Source organism: Hakea prostrata, chromosome 2 (assembly GCF_041222555.1).
Source record: "Hakea prostrata isolate BN-2017 chromosome 2, UWA_Hpros_2, whole genome shotgun sequence".
Lineage (NCBI taxonomy): Eukaryota > Viridiplantae > Streptophyta > Magnoliopsida > Proteales > Proteaceae > Hakea > Hakea prostrata.
The window spans coordinates 9,283,434-9,304,800 of NC_142601.1; the positions used below are offsets into that span (position 1 = coordinate 9,283,434).

At 39.5% G+C, this 21,367-nt stretch overlaps 1 protein-coding gene across 2 annotated transcripts; it reads right to left on the reverse strand.

Annotated features, from left to right (window-relative positions):
* Positions 1-1,626: 1,626 nt before the first annotated feature.
* Positions 1,627-20,280, reverse strand: LOC149023647 (Tetratricopeptide repeat (TPR)-like superfamily protein). Of its 2 annotated transcripts, none has more exons than XM_089144190.1 (7): positions 20,020-20,280; positions 18,321-19,881; positions 16,774-16,958; positions 16,498-16,668; positions 6,197-6,397; positions 5,208-5,459; positions 1,627-4,708 (listed from the first exon to the last, which is right to left on the reverse strand). In XM_089144190.1, the coding sequence occupies exons 2-7, from the start codon at positions 19,804-19,806 to the stop codon at positions 4,280-4,282; spliced, it is 2,724 nt and encodes a 907-aa protein (XP_089000316.1). In that variant the 5' UTR covers positions 19,807-19,881; positions 20,020-20,280; the 3' UTR covers positions 1,627-4,279. The 2 variants fall into 2 exon arrangements, with proteins under 2 accessions (XP_089000316.1, XP_089000315.1); XM_089144189.1 differs by having other exon boundaries at positions 20,001-20,280.
* Between the last annotated feature and the right edge of the window lie 1,087 nt (positions 20,281-21,367).

The window sequence follows — 21,367 nt, forward strand, 5'->3', positions numbered from 1 at the left end:
AAAGACATCAAAGACATTACCGTATATATATAACTTAATCGACAAATACTAAAATGAACATGGAAAAGTTAAAATTTGTTCTCTACCATCAACAAATTCTTTCTACAGTTGTCCCCCTCCCTACCCCCGGGTCTTACTCACATGAAACAGTGATTTCTGTAAATGTGCGAGACTATTGTATGCGCGTGCAGCAAGGATTACTGTAGATGAATGGTGCCCTGTTGGAGCCGTCTTTAGCTATTGAAATTGATCAGATTACTCGGAGAGTACTCGTCTTTGGCCAACGGATTTTTTGGTTGATTTTGGACCATTGGATTGAAAGGGCATTCCATGTGTCAAAGACACTATTTTCCCTTCAAGTGTTGGTTTAGATTGGTTGACCCAATTTGGCCAAGCTAGGTTTTGACTGGACCATTGTTAATCTAGAATGGTTACCAAGTTATTCTTTCTCTGATAGGAGTATAGACTATTTAGGGCTAGAATATTTACAGTAATCCATATCTAACCATGAATAATTGGGTGCTAATATTAACAACACGGCTTATATGTCATTCTTTGATGTCGTCATGACTAACGATTATCCATCTTCAAGTCCTGAGTACTAGATTATTCTGATGTCGTCATGACTAATGACTACCCAACTTCAAGTCCTGGCTACTAGATTATTTCTGATTGACTTTATGTGGCAGGTTTTTGCCATGTCCCTGACCACGTCATCATTTGCTCGACACACAAACAAAAAGAGTGGAAGCCACAGATTGTTGAGCCGTGAGGAGGTCCTCATCATTCTAGTCATCCTCAAATGGGTCCTACGTATTCTGGCCGATATGGCTATGTTGCAGCAGGGAGACTGAGATTGATTGGTCATCCTCTTCGTCGTCTTTAGAGTCAAGGGTGGCAATTTGTGCTTCAAGGCGAGCTTGTTGTTCTAGTAAGCGGGCCATTTGGCTGCTCGTTGAAATTTGTGATTGAGTAGTAACTGGTTTCAGTCCAGTGAAGGATGCGGAATCCTGCATTTGAAGATGTCACAGGAATCCCACCACTTAATATGGTAGGATCTGACTAAACAAGAAATTGTTCACTCATTATAAAATAAGGTGAGCAAATTTAGCTGTGATTTCAAGGGACGTATGTAAAGAAAACCATTGGAATATTACAAATTATTCAGCTCCATTGAATTTTATAATCTTGAACCGCTAAATTTCAGATAATAATCTATTGCCAGGCTATATGTGGCAAAACCGTACCACCACATCTCTTCAAAACTTATCTGACCTATAAGGTGAGCAACTCTTCATTGAACACCATCAGCTGTCTTGCTTTAAAGACCTACCTGTTTTTTTTATTACTTCATATGATCAAATGGTCACTGGAACCTTTATCAAGCAAAATGCTCCAAACTACCTAGGGAGTAGGGACATTGCAGCAGCATCAATTAAATTAAAGACAAATGATACTACACACAGTATGTCTTGTTATTGGGAAGCTTGAATGCAACATGGAAAATTTTAAAGAGACTCACTTGGTAAGAGAAGTCAGTTTAGAGTTTTTTCTCGAAAGCGGCAAAAGCCCCTCAAACGGTTTTTAAGTCGAAAAAATGCTCTATACAATGGGAAATGCTCAAGCCTGTAATGCAAACATATGCCATGGCACGCCTTGCAGTGGACCAATCCCCAAATCTAGTCATACATTACCACAATCACAAAAGAAAAATTTTACATACTAGCTTTCCTCTTGAAGAAGATGAGGAGCCCTGACGACCCTTGGGTCTTTCTACCCTCTCAATCGAGAATACATCTATTCATCATAAAGAAATAGAATGAAACCCTAAACCCAAAAAGTTACCAGAACACAAAAAATTAAACCTTTTTACAATTACAGACAACCAACCCAACACCTTGAAGATCTCTAGATTCTAAACACGACCTGCAACCCGCCAATGGTGTACGCCTCTTTCGTGACCTGGTCATGTTTATGAATCCCAAAACATTTTAGCTTAGCAACATTGATATTCACCAATAACCCAAAATCCTGTTTGCTGATTTTATAAACCCAGATGGAAATAACCAGCAAAGAAGCAAGAACAATGGTCCATCAGATTCACACTGCCCCTCCTCCCTCACTCAATTCCTAAGGGATAGGATAATAGGGATTCAGGACACCATTCGCCCTAGCAACCCCATTTCTCTATTGTTTGTGCTCATGACACTGTTCAAGGCTTGAGTCCCATCTGAGATAATTATGTTCCCTTCACTTTGAATTTTCTCCTTACTGAATGCATCTAAACCATCTTGATTGGTGTCACCTTTTGCCTGCATTCCTATTTGTTGTGTAAGCTGGTATACATAGTCCAGATCAAGTTTAGTACAGGGTCTCACCTGAAAAAGTTCCAAAGAAGTACAGTACATTTGCTGCCCATATAAAGAAAAATGGTCATTGATATTCCAAACAGGGCCGGCTATTTGGAAATGGTTTTCTATATTACCATCCATCATAGACAAAATAAAGAATAACCTAGAATCTTGACCACTTTGGCCGTGCACCCACAACAGTCTCCTGTTTATGTATTAATAATGCCTGCAACTAAGCAAACTAAAATGAACCCGCACTAAATCTTCGAAGCCATGAATATTGGTTATTTACCTGAAAACAGGCATCAAACAACGAAAAGACTCCACCATTGACTAATATGCCTATTAGCTTAACTGGCAGTTCAATAGACAGGTAACTTCTGTGTTGTGGACCTCCAGCCGAATTTGGTGCACGCACCTCACTGTGTAGCCTAGGGCCCTAGGCATGTAAAAGATTTCTCTTACATTTTCACTTGTCCAGGCCTTCAAAATTACTCTAGCCTAAAAGGAACCTTCCAATTAAGACAACTTTCTAGCCCTTGATAAGTCACAGGGGTAAGTCTAATCGACGAAGCTGACACAGGAAACCAAAAACTTATCCACAAAGTTTCAGTCAACTGCCAGATATTGCAAGCCCCAGAGGTAACCCGGCTGCTGTTTTCTCAAGTCCAATCTGTAAATCCACATGATGTGAACCATCTTCTGTTTGTTCAGATCCAATAACTAATATTTGTGGGTTACACACAAACAAATATTCATAGAGCCTACACAGCTGAGACGTGGAATATACAAGTTGAGTGGAAGTCTAACCTTTAATATGGCTGCACTGCATTGTGATGGGGCTTTAATCAACTCAGCAGCTTCTTCTGAAGGTGTGAAAAGGCATGAAGGAACGGATCCTTTTCTGGCTTTGGCAGGTAAGGGAGTAACAGCTCCCGGTATTAGCTATAGAGATGAAATTAATCTACAAAGGCTTGAACATCCACATATCAAAAGGTTTGCTGGAGGTTTCTATCCAATCTGATTCTAAGTTGGCAATACATATTATTAATGGGAGAATCCAAGGCCATGCCAGATCCACCTTTGAAGGGATAATATGAAAGCTCGCAACCATCCTTCATGCAACAGAAATTGTGCATGTGCGGAAGGAGCAAACTAGCCAGCTGATTCCATGACTGGCATCCAGTTGACAGTGACAAGTGGAGTGGGCACCTAGTGATTTTCCAGGCGAGCTAGACAACCTTATTCAGAAGGACACAGAAGTTCAGGTGAACTTAAGAAAGTAGCTGCTTTTGGGTTTATCCTGTGTGGGACAGTGTAGGAGGGATTAGGGAATGCATGACTTTGAAGGAATCTCCTTCTGCCGATTGGGGTTCTAGGAGATTGCCTTTCTGTAGCCCCCCCCTTTTCTAATGCAAAAAAATCATTTATCAGAAGAAAAAAAAAATTCATAAAGGAGAACAAAACCCACTTACCTGTAACCATTGGTTCAGGTTAACAACCATTAAGCTCAGAGCATATTAGAATATTAAAGAGTTAAGTCACCGAGACAAACCAAGATTTAACAAGATAAAGGATCACTAACAATTAATTAAGATTAGTTTCAGTCAGTGAATGGATACTTGGAGGTAATCCACAAAATGTTAACATTACATCCAAAAGACAAACATGCATGGGGAAACTGAAACACAACACAACTACATGTTAGACTCAAGTGAATCAGTACAAATTTGCACTGCAAATGTAACTTGCTCTTCAGTGAAAATTTAATTAGTTTGTATACAAGATGAAATCCTCATGAAAACATACAAAACATTCTAATATATACAAATTAAAGAACTCCCTGTATAGAAAATAAAGATACATAGAAAGCATTTGAAAAGGGCTTGATTAGTCAATTACCATAGGGAGGTTAGAGCCACCTGGTACTATGCCCGTCTCTGCCTCTTTATCCTCTCAAGTGCACCAAGTTTATCAGGTTCCTCCCTAGGCTCTTTATTTTGTGCCAAATCCCCAAAAACTGCTTCTGGAACAGGTTTTTGGGCAATCTCAATGCCATCATCATTTTCTGTGTCACTGTCCTCTGGCAATTCTATTTCCTCATTATTTGCAGTGACCTTCCTCCCTCCATCTGGAGTTCGGATCACACCAGGCTGAGACTCCACACCAGCACTGACAAAGCCCACTTTTCGGCCACTGTCCTTGGCAGCTGCATTGATTGCTGCAGGGGCCAACTGTCTTTCTAGAGCAGCCATCTCATCTTCAGGGACCCCAGCACGCTTCAGTGTGTCAACAGTTTCCTCAATATTCAATTTCTGATCTTTCTGCATCGAATATTCTGGGAGGATAAAGTGCATCTGCAAGAAGAAAATTAGAAGAAATATTTATCAAGAAAGACTAGAAGAGAAACAAGACAAACTCAGAAACAATAAATCTGTCATCCAAACAATGCGGGCTAAAAGCTATCTAAACAATATAACATTACTCATAGCTGCAGTGACCAGAATAAGCCCATTTTTCACCACCTAAAAGCTCTCTAAACAATATAAAACCACTCACAGCATGCAGGGACCAGAACAAAACCCATTGTTCTGACACAACTAAGAGATTTTTCATGACAGTATCAACAAGATGAAATAACCCTAAATTCCAAATACATTTTTCTCTGGGAGCAAGTAAAATATAGCATTACTCCACAAAAATTGGTTATGGTGATCTTCACATTCTAGCTGGGTGATGGGTCTTGACCCCATAATCACGTCTCATAAACCTCACTTGTTGAAGGGTTGGTCGTCGTCTATCTAAAATGCACGGATCATTACTAGACATTATACTCGTTTAAAAGTCGAAACTCACCTGGCTATAGCTGGCAGCAACACTGCGCTTGATGCGTAGCATCTCTCTGAAGGTGTCTTCATTTCCATGTTGAACCTCAAAGTCATGCCATCTTTTCCAGAAATCAGCATCAGAACGTGGATCTGCAAACTGAGATGAGAATTGATATATCGCACGTGCGCGATCAATTTCTCCTAAGCTCTTCTCTAGTTCAGCATACTGCATGCACATGGTTTTGACATCTTTGTCCGGGAGACCAGATTCTATGGCTTTCTGCATTAACATAGGATCGAAGGGAAACTTAACATAAGCACGTAAAAATAAATGAATAACAATCAAACCACCACCCCCTCAACCCCTCAAACCCCCACCCCAAAAAAATAAAAAATAAAAAATAAAAAGAAGAAGAAGAAGAAGAAAAATAAAAAGGTAAAAAGATAACAGGAAAAGGTAAAAGTGAGAGAACAGATGTTCCTCGACCTACGGTGAAGGAAACGCTTCCAAAACATTTATGTTTTAAATTAGTCATACCAATATAAACCGAGCTTGGGGGAAGAACCAACAACAGCCGCAGTAGCAGGGTGATTTGAAGTTTAATCAGAAATTTCAACTGTTTTTGGCCTTTAAAGGAATATTCCTAGGGAGGAAAAAGAAAAGGAGGTACTCGGTAGGATATAAGAACCTAGAGAAGATACAAGGATCTGTTAACATGGCGCCTAAATGCCCCAATCTAAAGTTGCTAGGAATCATGACAAGCATGTTGAAGCAGTCTCCATTTTAAAAACAGGAGCACTGAAAAGTCAAGGGGAGAGGTCACATGAATAGGAGACCAGACCACTGAGCAATGCCAAAATTTTACAAATGGCCAAGCAAGAATCCCCCATTAATCAAAAGTGAACATAAAAACAGTTTGCCTTAATTTATTAGAGAAAGTATGGGCAAATAAACTGCAAACAACACAACTTATAAATAAAAAATATCGCAAAAGTTAAAAGGAGAATCGAACAAACCTCATATATCTCCCTTGTTTTTGGAACACCAAAAATCTCAGCTGCACGAGCAATGTAAATTTCATACATGCCCATTTTCTCATTATCTGGCACAGCCTTTGCAGCTTGATCATAAACCTTCATTGCACGCTTTGCTAGACCATATTGCTCTTCCAATTTTGCATATTGTAGATAAAGAGGTTTGACATACTCGGCAGGTGCCTGATGGGAGTTTCAATCAGAATGGAAAACATGGTATCATCTAAAAACCATTTCTTAGAAGATAGAAACAAATTGACAATTAATATGAAAAAAACAGAGCGCCTTCAAGAGAACCAAAATATTACGAACAAAATATTATAATTAATTAAAAAAAACATAAAAGTTTGAAGCCCTTCTCTCACCCACCCACCACCTCCTCCCCCCAACAAAAAGAAAGAAAAAAATAATGATGATCCTGTTTTAAACAAGCAGGTTTAGGGTCTAGGGCTTAAAATTTTATCCAAGGTCATGTCCTTATTTTTAAACACCAAGAAGAGTTCATCCCTACCTCTTGATCTGAAAATCCCAGCAGCAATCCAACTTTTCAGGTTTGATAAGAGTCAGTACAAGACCATATGAACTGAGGTTTATGGGCTAAGTTCCAATCCTTTTAGAAACACAAATACGGGAGAGACAATTTTCAAGAGGGATCAATATACGTCTCTATTGAAAATTTCCAACTAGCAACCAATAATCAGGACGCAATAGGTTTTTAGGTAAATATGGTTGGGGACTTTTTGGGGGGTAATGAATTCAGATTTAGGGTTTCACGATGGGGTTATGACAAGTGGGTGTTGGAGAGGCAATGGAGGTCTGATGATGTTTCGATGGTGGATAAGTGCCAAAAAGTAATAGCAAACTGAGGTTTGGTTCCTGGCTTTTCCACAAAGATGGTAAAAGAATCTATGGTTTCTAATGGTCACAATGTGCTGCAACTTGAATAAACTTTCCCTTTTGGTGAGAGCATAATCTGATTGAAGGAAAAAAAAAAAAAGGACCATTCAAATCACTGTTTTCAAGGCATCATCTAGACGCCACCTAAGCATCCAGGTGGTTTTTTGGTAGTCCAAGCATTGGCCACCTTATTGGTATTGAATGCCTTACCTTATTTATGCCTATCATCATATAAGTAAATGAAATACCAAATATCATTTACTTAAGATATCCCAACAAAATGGATCCTTGCCTTCCAATTAGCTCTATTCAAGGTCATTAATGGATACGAGTACCATACTTAAAGATATTATTCATAATTAAGCAAATGCAGGCCCCCATTTGAATCCAATATTAACCATTGAAAATCAAATTCCAAAAGCATAAAAATCAACCCCACCCTACAGTCAAGAACACAAAATGGACTTTTGGTGGTAGGAGAAATTTCTAACTTTCTTTGCTGGGGTTTCTCATATCTAAAATTTCTATATATCTTAACATGGAAAAGGCTAAAGTTTGCCTAGAACATAACTCCTTAAATACAAATAGCGTTTAAGCAATCATGGATTTGTCAGGTGATTTTGTACTCCACAAGAACGACAACATAACAGTATCTCAGCTAAAGGGGGCAGCTACATTGATCCAAAAGAGACTGAGACAATAACAAAAATAAGAGAAGTACCACAGAAGTAAAAAAGAGTGAGAAAGTAAAAAGAACAATAAGGGGAAGAAATCATAATAGTGGTTAAGCTTCCTCAGAACATCAAGGGTACAGCTGTACTAGGATCAAACCTCACATACACATATCCTTTCTTACTACTACTCCAATGGTCATTTAAGGCTGCCTCTACCTCTTTTAGTTCTATCAAAGTGAATCTAGCCACTCTTCCTTATCAATGCATCCATAGGTCTCCGTTGTACAGCTGTACTCGGATCAAGCTCACTATATGCATATCCTTTCTTACTACTACTCCAATAGTCATTCAAGTCTGCATCGACCTCTTTTAGTTCTATCAAAGCGAATCTGGTCACTATTCCTTATTGGTGCATCCATACGTCTCTGTTGGACGTATGCCCATACCAACCCAAGCAGCTTTCATGGAGCTTGTCCTAAATAAGTGCAACCTTGAGTTTGGATTTAACATAGTCACTCCTCACTTATCATCCTGTTGTCTTGCCACACATCCACATGTTTGCTTGACCCAGCTTATCCATATAGCACTTCATAACTGCTCAACATTTCGCTCCATACGTCATGGCCGGTTTTATTAGTGTCATGTTTAAAAAAAAATTCCCCTAAGCTTGGCTAGCATGTGTTTGTCACATAACACTCCCAATATACCTCTCCACTCTATCCATCCTGCTTTAATTTGACGGGAAACAACACGCTCGATATCAACCTCTTTGTGGAAGGTCGACCCAAGGTATCTAAGCATTCAATTTGTGGTAGCTCCCACTCCTCATGGAAAGAAATATGCTGACCCAAGATATTGAGTTTGTCACATTGTCTATCATGGTTTGACTAACGTTATAACCCATGCATTCTGTCTTTGTTCTGCTTCACTTCAAACCTCTTGATTCCGAACTTGATCACCATAATTACAGCTTTACATTAATTGCTTCTATTGTTTCATCTATCAAAACAATATTCACCCAAAAGCACAGAACGACGGATCTCATATCAGTCATATGTCATGGCTGTTCATATTACCATCCAGCAAAATTTCCCCCAGCTCCCAATGCACATCTCTACTTCATCCATCCCACATTAATTCGGTGGTAATCATCTTCTACATCCTCCTTTGGTAGTCCTTGTCCTCAAGCTTTACCACTCCATTGCCTATCATGGTTTGACTGAGTTATCGCTCAGGTTTTATGTCCTTGTTCTACTTAACTTGAAACCTCTTGATTCTAAACTTGTTCTCCACAGCTCCAGCTTCACATTAATCCCTTCTACTATTTAAACTATCAAAACAGTATCATCTCCCAAAAACATACGCCCAGGGACCTTGTATTGAATTTGCTTGGTCAAATCATCCATGGTGAGTGCAAACAAAAAAGGGCTTAGCACAGCCTTGGTGTAACACAATCATAATTGGGAAGTCACAACCTTGGCCCTCATCACCACGCCCTCATATAGATCTTTAAGTACATCCACATAGTTACTTGAGCTCAATTCCTCTTCTCTAGAATATGCCAGATAAGCTCCCCAAGTCCTGGGTCACATATGCTTTTTCTAGGTCAATAGAGATCATATGAAGGTTATTTTTGTAGGCTTTAAAAATTTCCATAAGCCTCTCCTCAAAAGATAAATAACTTCTATTAAGGACCAATTTAGTTCTGCAATATAACAATTTCTATTCTCAGGTGTGTGCTCTGTGCACCAAGATTTTTTCTCCCTAATCTCGTGGAATGGCTCATTAGTTTTATGCTTCTAAAGTTATTGTAAAAATCATCTTTCATCATCAACATCATCATCATCATCCAGCCTTGTCCCAACTAAATGGGGTCAATTACATGGATTCTTGCCTTCCAATCAGCTCTATTTGAGGCCATATACGAGGCCTAAGCTATGCAAATCCTTTCTAACCACTTCTCTGAAGGTTATCTTAGGTCTGCCCCTAGCTCTTCTAATTCCTTCAATCTGGATTATATCACTTCTTTGAACAAGGGCATTTACAGGCCTCAGTTGAACGTGGCCTTGCCACCTCAGACGACTTTCTCCTAGAACATCAGATAATGTTTTTAATACAGAAGGTCATCTCAATCCACATCTATTTTCTGGTTTCCCTCAAAATACTACCTTCTTCTGAGAGCCACTTTTTCATATAATGATTCTAGGAGAACGTCTTGCAAATGCCCCCCCCCCCCAAATCTTATCTTTGAACAACCTTGTTTTGCCTTCTTACAATGCCTTGTTTTGAAGTACATATCAAAGACCACCAATCTATGTTGAGTGGTTAAGCTTCTCCAGGTATAACTTTACAATCCTTAACACAAAAATCAATCAGAACCTCTTTTTAAGAAGGAATCAATTTGCCTTGCTCAAAAGTTTGTTCTCTCTCTTAAAAAAATGGGGCTTGTAATGCACAAGTCAAAGGCTATCACTAGTCCCACCACAATGATCCTCTCTTCATTCATCTCCCATAATACGAACAAGAAAAGGGCAAAGTCAGTGCCAAAGGCTTCCACACAAGCAGAGTATGGGGTGTGGTGATTTTCCTACACAACCTTACCCAAAGCAATTTTGCTAGGAGATTGTTTCAATACCTTGACCTCAAGCTAAACATCTGGTCCACCGGCCCTTGCGCGTTGCGCCAAGGCTCACCCCTTCCCATAATACAAAAAATATCATGTAAAATAAAATCATTCAACCAGCCAGACTTCTTAGAGAACAAGAAAGTCTCTCTAAATCATGAACACTTCAATTACTCACATAAAAGATCATATTTTCTAAGAATAGCATTAATCAAATATGAGACATCATGAAAATGACATAGTCCTAGAACAGTAAAAACCAGTTATATGTTTTAACTGTTTCAAACTTCCAATCGTTTGCCTGTTCAGTTCGTTGTCTTCTAGTACTATGTTGATTTTTGATGACTTCATGTAGCGATGTTGATTTTCTATGATATAAGGTATAAATTGTAACATGCTAAATAGTGTTCGAAAAGAGAAAAATAAAAATAAAACTTAGGTGCACCCCTCAACTGCTTTTGTGCCTTGCCAACTTTGAATCTGTGTGTTGGTCTGGTCAATGGAAGGGTACGGGTCTGTGGACAATGTCTTCAGATGGGGAATGCTGGCTTCAGTGTTTTAGAAGACTAGGAGAATGATTGAGTTGGGATGATTCGCCACTGTTGTTAAAGATCTTGAATAGGGAAAAAAAAGAAAAAAAAGATTCAGTCCTTGAATAGTTGCAGAAAGAATGGTGAGAAAGTAGGAGAGGCTTTAAAAATATTGAGTAAGGCAGAACTGGTTTTTTTTCCCCCTTCTTTTTTTTTTTTTTTTTTTTTTTTGGGGGGGGGGGGTGGCTGAACAACTCCACAGGAGGGACCGGCAAACAGAATGGCTCTCTCAAGAATTTCTGAGCAATGCTCCAAACTTTCTTATACAAGACACCGTGGAATTTCTGAGCAATGCTCCAAACTTTCTTATACAAGACACCGTGGGCCCAACAGAGCAATTAAAATAATATTTATTGCAACCATGGCTGAGATAGAACTCAAACTGAGGACCCCAAATAGAAGTAGGACTCAAACTAAAACTAGCACTCCCAACTAGGATCAACTGTCAAGTCCTTACAAGAAAGAATGACAACTTCAAATAAGACTTAAATAAAAGACACATACAAATTAAAGAAACCCTAAAATGCTCCCACAATTTTAATGCTTGTGTAGAAGAAAATCCCCACACCTTTGGCTGGTTTTAGGCAGCCGAACTACCTCAGAGAAGGACAAATAAAAGAGAAAGAACAAAAGTGACAGTAAATTGGATATAACCTGAGGCAAGATCTGCAGGGAGGAGATGAATTGGCACGTCCAGAGTCTTAGTAGCTACCATTTAACTATAATTAGCTCTTTCCAATCTCCTTGAGACGGTGATTACAAATAGTATATAAAGGCTCAAAACCAATCCCATTACTATCCTAAAGCTAATTAAATTGTCCCTCCAAAAAAGTTAAACTAAATTGGACCCCTACAACTACTACTGAACAAGAATAAAAATATTAAAATGAAGAAAACCCACTGATAAAACAATTCCAAATAAAACGATAGGGGGAAATAGCTTTCTCAATATCTAATTACACCAACAGACACAAGAAATGGGGGACCCATGTCTTTTTACAGATTTTATAAAACTCTCCCTAAGCTCAGGTAAACGGATGTAAAACCTCACAATAGAACATTAACGCTATCCGGATTTAGGAGACATGTACAAGATAAAATTAAAGAGCAAAGATAGAGTAACTCCATCCAATTGGAAATGGCCCTATGCAGGGTTCAAAGTATTGGTGCATATGGTAACGTATCAGCCAACATGTATCAGTATCATCACCACCAATATGACTGATGCATCGTTTTTTTTTCTAATGTTATGCATTGGCCAATACAACTGATCCATCTTGATCCCATCAATACATTCAGTATAGGTGCACTAACAGTATCAGAAGATATGGCTTGATACATACAGAAACTATTGATCCGTTCCATAATAAACCATTTTCACTCACGACCAAGAGTTTAAAATCTTCCATTTAATCTTATTTTTCACACTTTAGGACTAAAAAACAAAGCAAGGAGCTGCAGAACATCATCCAATACTCTCCATGACTATAAACTATAATAACATGTGAGAAACAACCTTATATTTAATAACAATATCAATTTAATCTACTTGTTTGGTCATATATTTTTCTTTGTCTTAGTGTTTACGCACACAGTTGTCAAGGCGTCGCCTAGGCATCCTGGCCCTTTTAAGGGTCAAGGCGACCTGGTGTCGCCTAGGCGACGCCTTGCTTGGTGTGACTTGGTTTTTGTTGTCCTCCATTGCCTTGACAACCATGTTTACGCATGATACTTGTTATTTATATTGTTTTTTGTTCCAAAAGTATGTTTCCATGTGTATTTTGAAAATTTCCAAACTTTTTGCACCATCTGATATGATGTGTCTCTTAAAAATCCAATGAGTTGATGTATCCAGCCCCCAGACAGCCCCAAAAGAGCCTAGAAGGGTCCCAAGCCCATCCGAAACAGGGCCTAAACCAAAGCGGGCCGAATTCTATCCAGGGTTAGAACGGTCATTTTCCTACCCCAGGATCGTGTCATATTTGGTTGACCAAGTCCAGTTTTATTTTAGCAAAATAATTCTGTTTTTATTTCCTGTTTTGGAGCCCTAATTGTTGAGTTAATGTTGGTCTTTGATTATTAGTTGGAGTTGTTTGTAGGAGAGGATGGGGTTCTCTAATTGTAAGAACCTTATCTTAAAAAGGAGTTCTATTTAGTTAGGTTCTATTCAAGTAGGTAAGTTTTACTTAGTTGAGTCTAGGAAGTCAGTGAAGGCTATAAATAGCCAAGTTATTTGATGTAATTTTTCAGTCTGGATTAATGAATTGAGTTACAGTTGAGAAATAGGGTCGTGGGTTTCCCTTGAAACCTGCGGCTGGCTTGATGTGAGTTTTCTGCAATTTTTCAAGTTCTCTTCTGCAACTCCTGTAACAGCAGCCAACTGCAAGTAAGTACAGCCCCTATCCCCATCATTCCAGCCCCTTTACCAAACCCCAGAAGCCATTCCCCATCTCCTACTTCTTCCCACGTTTTCAGCTCCCACCCCAACTAGGATTCCCTCAGCCCAGACCCCTTCCCTTCTTGTTAAGACCTAGAGTTGCCCCTAATCCGATCGCAAGTCATTCCCCACCCCTTCCCTTTAGCTTCAGCCCTTTTCCAAACCTCCCTTGACCCTTTTGTTCTTCCCCATCATCTTCTTCTTCCAGCGGTAGCAGATCCTACTCCTTCCAGGAGATCATCAATCCCAGCCGCATTCCACCCCTTCTTCCCCTCATTAGAATCGCAGGAAGCTTGCAAGTCTAGTCCTACTTTTAGTTTCTGCAAATCTTAAGTATTTAGGTGAGTTCAAAAATTCTGCAAGTCATCTTCTACCTTGAGATTTGCAGAAAATTCAAATTTTCAGAACTTTGATCTTGTTGAAGTCTGAACAATTGGGAATTCATCCTAACTGAAAGGACCAATCTGGGCAGCAGAACAGCAAGATTATAGCCAGCCCTAGCTCTAAGCGAAAACCTAAACCTAAGTCCTACTTGGTCTAGGATCTGATCTTCAAGTTTGAATTCTAATTCTTATACGAATTCAGGTCTGAAATAACAATCCCAGCAGGCTTACACCCCCTATTCTGCCTTAGCCAAACCCTATAAACCCTAATTGTGTGCTGGTTCCAAATTGGAAGATCCTGAAGATAAACCCTAAACCTGGGTTTACATCACCAGTACAATACCGATAGTTTCAAACTTGGCCCTGTATATGTGCCAACATCTGTGTAGGAAGCCTGCAAAAGAGTTGGCCAATTTAAGTCTCAAAAAAAAAAGTTCTCTTATTGAACAGATAAAACAGGTTTATCTGGTTCCCAGAATACTTTTGTTCGACATGTTGAATGATGAAACCTACTCTGTCTGAATTCAGAGTACCAAAAAAGAGGGGGGTCACAACCAAGTGATCTTAATGAAAGGGAAAATAAAGTAGCTGGATTTGAGAAGCACACGAGAGCATCTCAATGCCCTTAATAATATGAAGAAGATTTCTCATACTTCCATGTTGCTATGAAGGCCAACTCTTCAGCACTGCCCAAGCTCTGATGAAAGACAATATCAAGAAAATATCAAATATAAGAATATTCTCAAATCCTTCCAGTAAGTACAGTTTTTCAATATAGCCAAGACGTGCCAAAACCATAGGCCTCAAGCAATTCATGGAATGACTGGGGTGTTTGTGAAACCTGCCTATTGTTGGCCCGCTCCCAACTGCTGCTTTCCAACATAGGTGTTGAAACTTGGAGGCCAGATCACATATGCTCTTCTGCCAATACTGAATTCTAAAGTTCTTATAATCACTAATTATCAGAGCATTGCTGTAGGTAATTAGTAACCTGGCGGTTGGCTCCATAGCCATATCCTACTGAAAGGGGTGTGTCACCAGTGATGCTCAAGTATTGACTTTTGAGGTGGTGAAATGTGAACAGGGTTGAACCACCCCCCCGGGGGGGCTGATGTGGGCCAATCTAGGGTTGGCAGAACCCTAACGATGGTATTTTAGTCAAACCATCTAAATAAATTGCTGGTTTTTGTTTTCAGAATTTTCTCTTTTATTTTCCGAAATGTTCCACTCAATTAGAAAGCTCAGATCAAGTTAAAACCCTTTGAGTGTTAGTTCCTTTTAACTCCAGCACATGTCAATTAGCGTTTTTAGTTAAATAGAATTTAGCATGTATCAATTAGAGTTTTAGTTGATTAGGATTGCATGTGTCAAGTAGAACCATTAAATCTTTTATAGTTTGGTCAATTGAGATTAATGCGGTGGGATCCTAATATATAAAGGAATCCACTTAGAGTCAAAGTCTTTTAGTAGGCTATAATAGCCTATTCTTTCTTAGCATTCCTTAAGTTCTGATTATTTGAATAAGAGTAATTGAGTTGAGGACCGTGGTTCCTGTTTGAGGGGGCCACGGCGAATTCTGAATTAATTCTTCTTCAAAGATCAGTACCCTTCTTCAAGTCTAGCATTCATCTTCCAATATCAGCATCTACAACCATTGAAGCAATCTTCTTCAAGAACTACAGCAGCCTACAAGTCAGTAAGGCAAACCCCCATCCCCCCCCCCCTACACCATCGCACCCCTTCCCCAGCCTGTCCCCTACCTGCGCAAGACTATAAACCCTCAGCCCTACTGTTGCACCCCTAGCAGCAGCTCCCCCCCCCCCCCCAACCCCCTAATTCCCTCATCCCACCACCCTACGACCCTCCCAGGTCACTCCCCCACCCTGCTGCCCTTCTTTCCCTCTCTGCTCTTCATCTCACCCTCCCCTCCCCTCTTTTCTTCCTTGCGGCAGCCAAAAAAAAAAGGAAGAGGAAAAATAAATAAATAAAACAGAAAACAGAAAAGAAAAAGAAAGAAAGAAAGAAGTACCGAAAAGAAAAGGAAGATTCAAGAAGGAAACCCTAGTTTTCCCTTTTCCCTTTGAAACACCCAACCCACATCCATCATAAGATCCCTACTTAAACCTAACTCTATTTTGAAACCCTAGTTTTCCCTTTTTCAGAAATATCCCAACCATTTACGTCTGACCTAAGTGTTCCTTATCATTCCTTTTCATCCCATATCTTATCCTAACAACCCATATCACTCCTAAGAGATTCCAACAACTTTCATAGATACCCAAAGGCATCCCCTGATATTTTTAAAATAGTTTGCAGGAAGATTCTAGGCAAACCCTCCATTTTAGGGAATATTTCCAAGAAACCCTAACCTTAAAATTGGGTTCACATCAATATGTCTATGGAGACCCCCATTTTCTCAAAGGCTTATGAACATGCAAGATATTTCAAAACAACAACAGAAGCCATTTTTGGAGGAGTTCATGCAAAATCAAAGAAAACACTGGATAATGGCAACCATGGATTTACAACTGTAGATAGTAAATCAATTCCTCAATAAAAGAGCAAAAGCAATCTGAAAAGCCCATGCAACGATGCTAAACTTTAACAAGCAACTGTTAATGTGAGTACTTACAACACTCTGGAAACAAAAAGAGAAGGACAATGAGGATTGTTAAATACCTTTTCAATAGCATGTTCAAACAATTCTCTTGCCCGTTCCAACTTCGTACTTTTATACCGGCTGACAAATTTAGTAAGATACGTTACCCAAATATCCTTGACATGTGGATACTTAAAGATTTGAACACCTCTTTCATATACCCTGAATGCATCCTCAAAGTATTTTTGCTCCTACAGAAGTGAGAATGTACAATTATTTTATAGGTAACTTGTAGGCAAAAACAAAACATAAAGGTACACATAGCACCCACCAAAAACACAGTAGAAGATACCAACCTCCAAAAGCAAAGCATAGTTTATTATGATTTGTGGAGTGGCTATCCTAAGATCAAGTATCCGCTCATATACAGCGCGTGTGGATTCCAAAGTTCCAAGGCTCTCCTCCAAATCCACAAAAAAGGCCCATAACCTCAAGGATTTGTGAAGCTTCATCTGCACCGGTTCATTCCCATCAGCAGCAACTGCACATAATAGAACATATAAAACTTTCTGACATTGGGAACAGCTCCATTAACATTCTACATTCATTATAAGAGAAACCTACACCTCAGTGCCATGCTTTAACAGTACTCAGCGCAATAAGAAAGTTGTGCAGCCAATTGACTACCAACACAAACATGTAACAGGTTCCTCCCCACCACTCCTTCCAGAATAAGGTTAAATTCTAACGAGAGAACGAAAAAAGAGTTGAAAACCACATTCGCTAAAACTGGATTGTCTCCTACTTTTCTAGTTAGAAAAACAGACCTGAAAACCACATTCACTAATGTTACAGAATTGTATACACTGACGAAAGTATGATGCATGGTCTCAAAACTCACTGGTGAATGAAGAAACAACAAACAAGCAATCAATGCGTTGTTAATCCCCAACAAGTAAAATATAGTGCAAGATCAGCTTGCACCAAGTTGCTTTTCCTTTTTTCTTTTTTAGGGGGGGAACCAAATTTAAAAGAAAAATAATGCCAGAAATAGAAGTTTGATGTGACCAAAATCAAGTTGAAAGGTAGATTTTAGCACATAAGTGTTCTATGATGTCTGATAAAAATCTGCTGGTTAGATTTTCACAATTATGAAATAATCCTACTTGGTGAAGGGTAACTCAACAACTGCAGAATGGATGGACAGAAAGGTGGTTCAAACCAGTGCTCAAGTAAGGGTCTATCAATTGAATAAACAGTAGCAGAAAGTAGGAAAAGATCAATTAATACAGATTCAGCAAATAAAAGTATTAAGAAATCCTAATCGTGATGTGTTCAAAAGAATAAGAAGGCCAGCACCAAACAAGACCATTAAGTAGATCAAAAATAAATTAAGAGGCTAAGATGAAGCAGCAGCAAACAAAGATGTTGGATAGAACAACTATTCAAAAACCACTCCACCCACTATCTTCTATTGTTCTGTGTTGTTATGATGATGACCTTGACCTTCGAAGTCCATTCCATGAACAGACTGTTAAAAATAAAGATGTTCTTGTCCCACAAATGTAAGCAAAGCTTAGTTAATGACCATTAAGTTTGGCAACAATGAAAGTTCAACGAGATGTTCGGTGAAATGACGAAGGACCAATAGCATCAGTTTAGGAAAAAGACCTATAACTTCGTAGAAGTTTAAGTCTCTCTTAACTAACAATACAGGATTCACTAAAGAACTTAGTACATTATGTTGATGGACAGCTTTAATTTGCTTTATGCTATGGCTCTCTTGGCCCAACAACAGGAGTCAACCCCGGCTGTACCCCAAGAGAATGTAATTATGACAGTTTTGTATCTATTCTGGTTTTCTACTTGATCCAAAAAAAGTACATTAGATACAAAAAGTTACCTCTGCGCTTCACCTCAACTGAGGGTTCTGCAGTAGCACGCCTCATTAGCTCCAATGCCCCTCTAAAGTTCTTGTGTCTCAATTCCATCTCTGCCCACTCACACCAAACGCTTGCAAGATTATCCACGGTTTTGTAGTTGACTTGGACTGCCTTATCAAAAATAACCCTCGCATTAGCAATGTCCTTGTGGTTCTCATACAGCTTTGCAAAAGCAACCCATAAAGTATGAGGCTTCCCAACAGCCTTCATGGGGTCTACAGTCCTCACAGCTTCAGTGTAAGTAAGTATCTGTTTCGTCGGATTGCCCTCAAAAAGCTTGACCCTCCGGTGCCACTGCTCGACATTGTGGGGATTTTGCCTGAGGAGAACGCTATTCGCAAGTTCAGGCCTTCTATCCATAAGATGCTCCAACCGAGCCAACCTCAAATCCACATCATTCACATCCTTTAACCAAAAACCATGAAAAATCTGCTCGTGTAATTTCGATTCTGAAAGCCTGAAGTCCAAGCGTGGATCGCCCTCCACTTCAACTGCCTCCATACTTCCATCTTCGTCCTCTAAATCTAACTGTTCCATGACGTAAGCAAGCGTACTCTCTTCGAATTGTGAGTAAGTATCAAAAATCACACTGAAATCCCTGACAGTGACCACTGTCATCATCCCTTCCTCGTAAATGTCCCTTGCCTTCTCAGGGAGACCCCTTCTGATATAGTAGTCTGCCAGGGAAGTCCACAGACGTCCAACTTCATCTGTAAACTTCCTAATACCACCCCGGATTATTGCATCCACCTTCATCCCAGACACCTCAGTGGCGTGATTAATGAGAAGATCACATAGCTCAAGCCACAACTGATGCTTTGTCTTGCCCTTGATTGAATAGAACTGAGGATCATTTAACACCCCAGCTAGTCGCTCAGCTGCCTCTTGCCAGAGACCCGAATTTAGAAGGAACTCGATGAAATCCTCAATGTGTGTTGGATCAAATTTCAAGTATCTGCGATACACCCTAAGGGAAGTCTCAACAGGTACGCCCTTCTGGCTAACAAAAACAAGATAGGGTTCCCATATCCGATCATGTTGTGTAACCGGGAGAGCACAGAGAGCTCGATCAAACGTACGACGAGTACGAGTGAGTAGCTTCTGTTCAGTTAAACTCAAAAGATACATAACCCAGATCCGAGGCATCTTATGCATGGTAACAAGTGCTCGTTCAAATGTATTGTTTAGACTCTCATACTGATAGTGCGTGATTGGGAGATTTCGAACAACTTCGAGGCGTTCCCGAAGATATGCATACCACAGCTTGTAGCTTCCAGGAAGAGCTTTGAGAGCTCTCTCGTAAATTACAGCTCGTTTCTTGAATGGCGCTTCGTTCCGCGCGATGAGATACCTCCACCATAACTTTAAACTGAATGGGTTCCTCAATATCTCTTCTTCATATAGCAAATCGTCCTGACTTGGGTAGAGTTCCTTAGGAATGGACATCGACGGCGGCCAAGTTGCAGGTTTCAATGGCTGGTGAAGACAGCGAAACGAAACTCTGGATTTGTTCTACAGAGGCTATAATTGAAGAGAAAAAAAAAGAGAAATATTACACAAAAGGAGTCTTGTGAGTATAAACCCTAATCTATGAAACAAAAGTATATGGAATAAAAATAACAAGAATTAGATAGAAATACCGAACGATGGTGCTAGCACCTGCAAATCAGACACCTCAATCGGAGCACAAAGCGAAGGAGAATCGCCGGAGAAGAAGAAGAAATCTATAATCACCGGAATCCGGCGGCTGAAGGGGTTGGAAAGAACATACAAGGTGGTACAGGAAGAGAGAACCGTTAGCGATGCGAAAGGGATTCAATAAAATAGGGAAAATTACGAGATAGACAAAATCAGGTTTCTCTTTACAAAACTAACCAACGATTGTTTCATTTAACACAATTAAAGAAGATTGAATTTCCATTTACAAAAATAGCTAAAACGATGACGTCTTCACTCTTCACTCTTTCTTATGTTTTTGACGTTTTTATCCCTGGTGTCGTCTTCCTTCTGCTTCCTTCCCTGGATCTTTTTGCCTTGCTCTCTTCTTCCATTTTTATCTTCCTTATATTATCGCAAAATACACTAGCGGTAAACCCTAAGCTAGCTTATGGTACTAATCATGTTTTATCCTTTGATCTGCTCTACGGTTTACACGTGTGATTGATTAACTGATGAAACCGATCTGGACTCAGTGGAGCGAGTTGAGATGAGCTGAGCCGGGTTAAATATTAAAGATAGATTAGGGCCCAGTTGCCTGATATGTGATGGTTTGTAATAATGGAGTGAGTTGTGAGTTGTGACCACTTAGTTGTACTTGTCCTAAATTGATCATACTCTTCTACTTCTACATTTATTTTTTTCTTATTATTATTTCTTCAAATAATAAATTCCCCATTTTCCATAGTAAATTGAAATACTTACATCACACCTTTCATTAAACTACTCGGTCTTATAGGCCCTTCCCATGGAGTCTAGATAATCTGCCCGTCAAAGTTTTTCTTTTTTTTTTTGGTAATCTGCCCGTCAAAGTTGAGGTCAGTGCTTTCTTCATAGTTTTTCACCAACATTAACAGGGGCCCACAGAGACTATGGGGATTCTATTTTTGATTCATCTTGTTAGAAGTTATAAATGTTCTCACTTTCTAATATGTGGTGAAAAAGTATAATGGGAGCACAAACGTCTACCTGTCAAGATAGAGGATCTAGATTCACCCTCCTGCTCTCTACTATTAACATTAAATTGTCTTTCAATGGCTAGTGAGGGCAGCGAAACGGAACTCTGGGTTTATTCTACAGAGGCTAAAATTGAAGAGAAAAAAAAATACACAAAAGGGGTTTTATGAGTATAAACCCTAAGAAAAACCAACAACACAAAGGAGGTTATTCCATACCTGAGATCTGATTGCGAAAACCGTAATCTCTTTCTCACAAGGTGTGATGTTGGGAAAGAAGGAATAGAGGGGATCAACAACGAAGACGTTGGGAAAAAAAAAGGGGAGCGGGATAG